Genomic DNA, 8,229 nt, shown 5'->3' on the forward strand with positions numbered 1-8,229 from the left:
CATGAGAAAACAAAAGGATAATTACTTTAATTACACATTGGAAAGAATTAACAAAAAAACAGAGCAAACTAGAATGCTATTTGGCCCTACACAGAGAGTACACAGCGGCAGAATACCTGACCACTGTGACTGACCCAAAATTAAGGAAAGCTTTGACTATGTACAGACTCAGTGAGCATAGCCTTGCTATTGAGAAAGGCCGCCGTAGGCAGACATGGCTCTCAAGAGAAGACAGGCTATGTGCTCACTGCCCACAAAATGAGGTGGAAACTGAGCTGCACTTCCAAACCTCCTGCCCAATGTATGACCATATTAGAGAGACATATTTCCCTCAGATTACACAGATCCACAAAGAATTCGAAAACAAATCCAATTTTGAAAAACTCCCATATCTACTGGGTGAAATTCCACAGTGTGCCATCACAGCAGCAAGATTTGTGACCTGTTGCCACGAGAAAAGGGCAACCAGTGAAGAACAAACACCATTGTAAATACAACCCACATTTATGCTTATTTATTTTATCTTGTGTCCTTTAACCATTTGTACATTGTTAAAACACTGTATATATATATAATATGACATTTGTAATGTCTTTACTGTTTTGAAACTTCTGTATGTGTAATGTTTACTGTTAATTTTTGTTGTTTTTCACTTTATATATTCACTTTGTATGTTGTCTACCTCACTTGCTTTGGCAATGTTAACACATGTTTCCCATGCCAATAAAGCCCTTGAATTGAATTGAGAGACAGAGAGAGACACACAGCGAGAGCGAGAGACACACAGCGAGAGAGAGAGAGAGACACAGAGAGAGACACAAAGAGAGAGAGAGACACAGAGAGAGAGAGGGAGAGAGAGAGAGACACACAGAGAGAGAGAGAGAGAGAGAGAGAGAGAGAGAGACAGAGAGAGAGAGAGAGAGAGAGAGAGAGAGACAGAGAGAGAGAGAGAGCGACCGAGAGAGAGACACACAGAGAGAGAGAGACACACACAGAGAGAGAGCGACACAGAGAGAGAGACACACAGAGAGAGAGAGAGCGACACAGATAGGGAGACACACACACACAGAGAGAGAGACAGAGACAGACAGAGACAAAGAGAGACAAAGAAAGAAAGAGAGAGAGGCTTGTTGGGAACACCAGCTGATGATGAGATAGGGATATGATGGATAGCAGGATGTCTGGGAGACTGCCCGGTCTCTTACCATATTTCACTCCATCACTCCTCCCTCTCTCGCACACACACTCAGACAAATGCAACACACACACACAGTATTGTACATAATGTTTTTTGACCCCATGTTAATAATCTGTCTCTCTCAACGTCATGTAAAAATTCAGACCTTTTATAGTTACACATGGCTGGCTCTTACCCGGACTTAACTCTCTCTCACGCTCTAGTCTATTTGAAAAGATGTTTACACGTCAAATAGTTAGTGTGAATAGTCACACTAAAGTTCTCTTGTTTTCCCCATATGCACGAGTTATAGTTTCAACAAAGACATAGAAAATGTATACTTGATTTGCCGAGTAGGCAATAAAGTAGCGTTCTAAACTTTGCACATTAAACTGTGAATATGACCAACCCTGTTTGAGGGCTATTAGAAATCAGTAGATAAAACAGTCTTCCTTCAAGGATTCTTAGCACACTGATACAGACTTACAAATAGGCAGACAATGAAATAATCATTCTTGTTTTCATTTCAATTTTGGAAAGATGATTATCTTCCCAGATATGGTGTAACCTAAAGAACTTCAGTTCCTGTCTGGCTCTTTTCAAATGTGATCTAAATGTTAGAATCTCAGAGTTCTAATCACTCCCCTGTGTTCCAGATGTATTTTGGACTGCGGAGGAGCAAAGAGCACACCCCTCTCTCCCCTGCTCAGAGCACATACCAGCTCCAGATAAAGACTATGGAGGGAGAGAAAGTGTGTGAGAGAGAGAGAAAGATAGGTAGAGGGAGGGAGGGAGAGAGAGAAAGAGAGAGAGAGAGGGAGAGAGAGAGAGATGGGAAAGAGAGAGAGAGGAGAGAGAGAGATAGAGAGAAAGAGAGAGCGCGAGCGAGAAAGAGAGGGTGAGGAGATGAGATGCTGTAGTGATTGATGGAGTAGTCAATTAGATCCATCTTAATTCGTCCCATCTGCTCTTTCATATCCAAATGAGACCAGTTCATCATCATAGAGGTCTCTGTTGATAATTCATAACATTATGTTTCTCTCTAATGGATTCAATCAACTTGAAAAATAGAAAGATTGGTGACTTCTACAGTGATTGTTTTGAATGTATTATGACTACCCAAGTAGTGTACACATGTATACTGATGGCTTTAAACATAACGCACTCAATGGCCCCAATGGCAAGAGTCACACATGCTTTCAATGCTGTGACTATAAATTGACAGACATGGGAGAGGTGGGGCAACCCTACCAGTCCTGCACCTCGAATGGGGTCTTACTGCTACCCCCTTACAGCTAGAGTCCACAGACTCGGGGCGCCACTGCCCTCATCCAGGAGCAGGGGATGCTTCATCATCCATATGCTATAATCCCCATTTATAATCCCACTCGTCCATCTCCAAAGTGAGAGCAGTCCTGTCCTGGCTACTCAGAGAGCCATATCCTCAGAGTCCTGTCTCCTCCTCCATCTGTCTCGGAGTTTATGGAGGAGTTTCCTCACCGGGTCCGTGTACTGCCTGTTGGCCAGCCCCAGGACCAGCGGCATCACTGCCATGCTCCCGATCCCCGTGCACGACAGCACAATGTGTGTGGTGGAGTTCCCGCGCGTCTCCTTGCTGAGCAGAAACGCCACGCAGACGTGTATGTAGATGATGTAGGGCACCCAGCAGGCCAGGAAGGTCAGCGACACGGCGGCCACGCACCGCGTGTAGCGGAGGTTGAGCCGCTGCTCCCGTTCCGAGGCCTGACCGCCCCCCCTGGTCGCCACGGAGCGGTGCAGCCGGCAGATGTCCTTCATCTGGCCCCGGGTGATCCACAGCACACGTCCCGTCATGCCCGCGATGGACAGGATGGCAGGCGCCAGCAGCCCGTACACCTCGAGGTAGATGAAGGCGTTGGGGAAGACCCGTCTGTAAGAGCAGCACTCAGAGCCGACCGGTGCCACCACGGTGGAACAGTTCACCGGCGCACCCGGCGCGCCCGTGTCGTTAAACGAGCAGCAGCCGTTCCACCCTGGGCCGGCCCGGTTGTTCCAGCCGAAGGCGGGCAGGGAGGCGTAGAGCAGTGGCGGCGCCCACACGGCGAGCAGCACCAGCGGGAAGTAGCGGTGAACCCAGAAGCTACTATAATGTAACGGACTCACGATGCACATGTACCTCTCATAATGAACTATCACCAGGTTAAACAGGAACGCCAGGAACAAGAAATTAGGAAAAATATGAACCAGGAGACAGGAGCTAAAACTCAGCGGACGGTTGAGTCCCATCCAGGGGATGAACGGCAGGGCCACGCCCGTACACAGGTCAGCCACTAGCAGGCTCAGGAAGAAGTAGTTTGGGGTGTTGTAGAGCTGACGGTTACAGAAGATGCCCAGGATGATGACCAGGTTGGCCAGGATGATGGCGGTGGACAGGGGCACGGTGATGGCGTAGATGAGACGTGCCTCCGACAGCAGCGGCCGCACAGCAGAGTCATTGGCCAGGTCATCCATGGCTGCGGTTGCGGTGGTTGTGTTCCTCCACAGTTGTCCTTAGCGTGCCAGACCTTTGCCCCCACTGCTACGGAGACTTCCACAGCTCCCATTAAACTGCAGGAAGCCTGGGTGAAGACAGACAGACAGACAGACAGAATACAGTGAGACCAGAGGTCATGGAGCATGATATATTCAGAGCTCAAAAACAAACTGCCTGTTAGTCGATCTGGATAAGAATGTTGGCTAAATGATCGACATGTAAATGTAAACGCAAACTGCTCTCTGGTCTAGAGACCATATGAAGCTGTAAACCCAGTTTGTCAAGAAGACAGGCTTGGACCCCTGAAATAGCCTCTGTCTCTAGCATCAAGTATCAATGGTATTAATTGATCAACAAATCAGGCAGAAAAGATTCCCAGCAGTACATCAGGGCTTGAGGGTCTGTAATTGAATAACCCTAGTTTATTGGTTAAATGGCCTATTTAGGTAAAACACAGTGTCTTCGTGTTCTGCCTCTCCACTTGTAGATAGATGTACGTAGATGTTATCTCTTTAAACACAATTACAACAGTCATCATGGCCGCAGGATTGCTGTTTCCTCTCCATTGCCCCAGCGTAAGAGAGAGGAATGTTTCAAAGACCAGTGTCTTTGTTTTCTTCCTGCAGACTGCTGCGGTTCACGTAGATTGATCCCAAAGGAAATGTAATATCAAGCCTTTGGTCTGAATAGGCAGGAAGAGAGAAGGACAACAACTGGGGGGGGTAGAGTTGACAAAATGAAAGCCCTATATTACTGTATATGACAGGTAATCATATTTGGGGGGGGGGGTAGAGTTGACAAAATGAAAGCCCTATATTACTGTATATGACAGGTAATCATATTTGGGGGGTAGAGTTGACACAATGAAAGCCCTATATTACTGTATATGACAGGTAATCATATTTGGGGGGGGGGTAGAGTTGACACAATGAAAGCCCTATACTACTGTATATGACAGGTAATCATTTGGGGGGGTGGAGTTGACACAATGAAAGCCCTATATTAATGTATATGCTATACATTTCTATCTGAATGTTTTGATAGAAATATAATGGATATATTCTATATGACAAGCAATTGCATATAATCTATCTAAATGTATTTGTTTCGTAAGCTTGCACACTTCACTCTTAGAAAGAAATGTACTGGCTAGAACCTAAAAGGGTTATTGGACTGTCCTCATAGGCAAACCCTTTGCAGAACCCTTTTGCTTCCAGGTAAGACCCCTTTGAGTTCCAAGTAAGACCCTTTCCACAGAGGGTTCTCCCTGGAACCAAAAAGGGTTCTCCTATGAGGACAACCAAAGAACCCTTTTGGAACCCTTTTTTCCAAGAGTGTACTGAACAGACCCCATCAGGTCAGACTCTGTGGTTAGTTATCAAACACCTTCTTTAGGCTTCTGTCATTTCTGGACCCAGCTGGCTGAGGGTCCAGTATCTAGACAAGCACAACTAATGCAGGGTTGTAGAAAGTGACACCACACTGGAAAAAGCTAAGCGTTCCTAGACACATTTCTATGTGAGATACATTGTCTCACATACAGTAACACCCTCATGTACAGATGTAGGATCTTAATTTGATCACGCATTTGTAGCTGAGAATTTTCTTGCAAAGCAGAAAATGCAAACCTGTAGTGTATTCAAAGTTTTAAAAGGCTTCTAAAGTATGTAATTTCCACTTTAAAATGCCAGACTTGATTTGAACAGATTTGAACAGATAGCTCTCTAAAAAGACCACGTATGCAGCTAAAGTGAAGGACTAAATTGAAACTTTAGCCTCAGAAAACTCCACCACGATTGCTTGAAGGATTAAATTGAAGCCTTAGCAGGGAGACGACTTCATTTGTAGCTCCTTTATGAGCTGAATGGCCCGGCTGCTATGGTGAAAACAGACAACTCATTTGGCTCATTTATGAGCTGAATGGCCTGCTATGGTGAAAACAGTGGTTGAAGGAGGGAGACAACTTCATTTATAGCTCATTTATTTATAGCTCATTTGGTTGAAGCCTGAGCTGAATGCTATGGTGAAAACAGTGGTTGAAGCCTTAGCAGGGAGCATTTATAGCTCATTTATGAGCTCTTATGGTGAAAACAGTGGTTGAAGCCTTAGCGGGGAGACAACTTAATTTATAGCTCCTTTATGAGCTGAATGGCCCGGCTGCTATGGTGAAAACAGTGGTTGAAGAACCATTGCTTTTCCATTGTTGTTTTTTCGTTGCACTTGCATTCAGTAGCATCTATGAATCATATTGTACACGGGTGGTTTCTAATGTTGTGAGATTCTCGCCAGTGTTTACAGAACAACTGGTTCTGAGAGATTAGGATCAGGAGCTGCAATTGTAACGTTAAGCAACTGTAACAAAATGGATGACTGCAGTGTAGCCACTATTGTGTGTTCATGAAATGTTAAGGCATAATAATATGAGTGTGTATTCTTATTTTTAAAATGTAGCTCTGTACCTGTCTATTAATGCTATGTATTGTCATTTTATGTAGTTCTGTCCTTCAGCTGTAATTGTCTGTTGGTGTTCTGTATTATGTCATGTTTCATGTTTTGTGTTGGACCCCAGGAAGAGGAGCTGCAGCTTTGGCTGTAACAAACATGGACCCTAATAAAATACCAACGAAAAACGTACTAACCTCTACAATTATTTAATCTTTTAATTAAATTATAGTCCACATAATTCACATTTCCTGTTGCTGTAGAAAATTGGCTCAGATTAAGATCCTACATCTGTAGCCCTACTTTACGAGTTGAAGCTGTTCTTAATGATGTGCTGTAATGTGCCTAAAGGTAATAAACCAACATGCCAGAATATATGTTGATTCTCGGGACCACCTGGGAACACACATGACTCCAAGTCGCTTTGGATAAAAGCATCTCCTTAATGGCATATACTATGATCATTACTACTAGTCACTTTAATAACGCCCCTTTAAGAATGTTTACATATCTCGCATTACTCATCTCATATGTAGAAACGGTATCCTTCACTATCTATTCTTCACTATCTATTGCATCTTAGCCGCTCTGTCACTGCTCATCCATATATTTTATACTTCTATATTCTCATCCCATTCCTTTAATAGATTGTGTGTATTAGGTTTTGTTGTGGAATTGTTAGATATTAGCTGTTAGATACTGCTGCACTGTCGGATGTAGAAGCATTTCGCTACACTCACAATAACATCTGCATTGACTCCTTTGCTTAGAGGATCAAGTAAAAAACTGCTTTAGAACAGACAGAGAAAAGACTCCATGCAGTTTGACAGTGGCGTGGTAACAGATGTCCTTGTAAGAGACAGTGGGTTAATGGACTAAAGCATAACGTGTACTCCCTTGTCAACCCTATACAAAAGGGTTAAATGAATGGCTTCCATTCTTTCAAAATGGAGTGTTCATTTCGATCAGGGATGGGCAACTCCAGTCCTCGGGGGCCTGATAGGTGTCACACTTTTGCCCCAGCCCCATGTAACACACCTGACTCCAATAATCAACTAATCATGATCGTCAGTTTAGAATTCAATTAGTTTAAATCAGCTGTGTTTACTAGGGATGTGGATAAAGTGTGACACTACTCCGACCCCTGAGGACTGGAGTTGCCCAGCCCTGAATAAAATGGTAGGTTAGAGAGGAGTGTTTCTTTATCCTGGTCCTGTGGATCCAAAGGAGTGCACATTTTAGTGTTTGCCTTAGCACTAACACACCTGATTAAAATCATCAAAGCTCGATGATGAGTTGATCATTTGAATCAGGTGTGTAGTGCTAAAACAGGACCAGGATTACAAAAGCACTGGGTTATAGCCGGATGTAACTGTGTTTCTCCTATTAGAAAATCCTCCTATGACAAAATACTAATTTACTTTTGATCATTTTACAGTAAAAAAGGCAAATGTACATTTTCATTTTATAGTAATTTGATAATTATAATTAAGGTTTAGTCAAGTCTACTTTTAACTGAGCTCCAACTCCTCAGAGGTTGAAGAACCCTAAATGCTCATGTGATTCATATGTCTTGATTCATATGTACATTACAAGAAAATGGTGTTGAAAACAAAGCTCACCTTTGTAGGACAAGAGATTCAGTCGTCGGTTCCCTGTGAAGGAGAAACGCCTTATCGTCATTTGATTAGAGAACAGGTGTATGCCACAGACAGGTATTGCTTATATCAACAACCTGTAGATCCCAAATAACACCCTTTCTCCTCTGTGACCTTCCACACTCTCTAAATCACTTGCCACACTACACACACTCCCTGTGGTGAATCTAGCCAACGGTACAGAGAACTGTCCTCAGAAAGCCCTTGTGGTGAGGCAGAGAGGAGCTGAGTGCAGGGGCTTCCTAACAGATGCTGGGTCTTAAAGGGGAAGTACACTCAGAGAGGGGAAGTGGGAGCACTGCCTGTAAGCAATGAGTTGCTGTCAGAGTCAGGTGCCACAACAGAGCTAAAGGGAGTATTCACATTATACATTTGGGAAATGTGTGGACTGCGGATGTGTTTATGAAATGATGCCTTATTGGCCATCTTAAATGAAGAAA

At 43.9% G+C, this 8,229-nt stretch overlaps 1 protein-coding gene across 1 annotated transcript; it reads right to left on the bottom strand.

The window, feature by feature from the left end:
* Positions 1-95: 95 nt before the first annotated feature.
* LOC115121434 (G-protein coupled bile acid receptor 1) lies at positions 96-7,976 on the bottom strand. Its single transcript, XM_029650523.2, has 2 exons — positions 7,754-7,976; positions 96-3,774 (listed from the first exon to the last, which is right to left on the bottom strand). Exon 2 carries the CDS (start codon positions 3,665-3,667, stop codon positions 2,606-2,608), a length of 1,062 nt encoding a protein of 353 aa, XP_029506383.2. The 5' UTR covers positions 3,668-3,774; positions 7,754-7,976; the 3' UTR covers positions 96-2,605.
* Positions 7,977-8,229: the final 253 nt, after the last annotated feature.

This window comes from Oncorhynchus nerka, linkage group LG2 (assembly GCF_034236695.1).
Source record: "Oncorhynchus nerka isolate Pitt River linkage group LG2, Oner_Uvic_2.0, whole genome shotgun sequence".
Taxonomy (NCBI): domain Eukaryota; kingdom Metazoa; phylum Chordata; class Actinopteri; order Salmoniformes; family Salmonidae; genus Oncorhynchus; species Oncorhynchus nerka.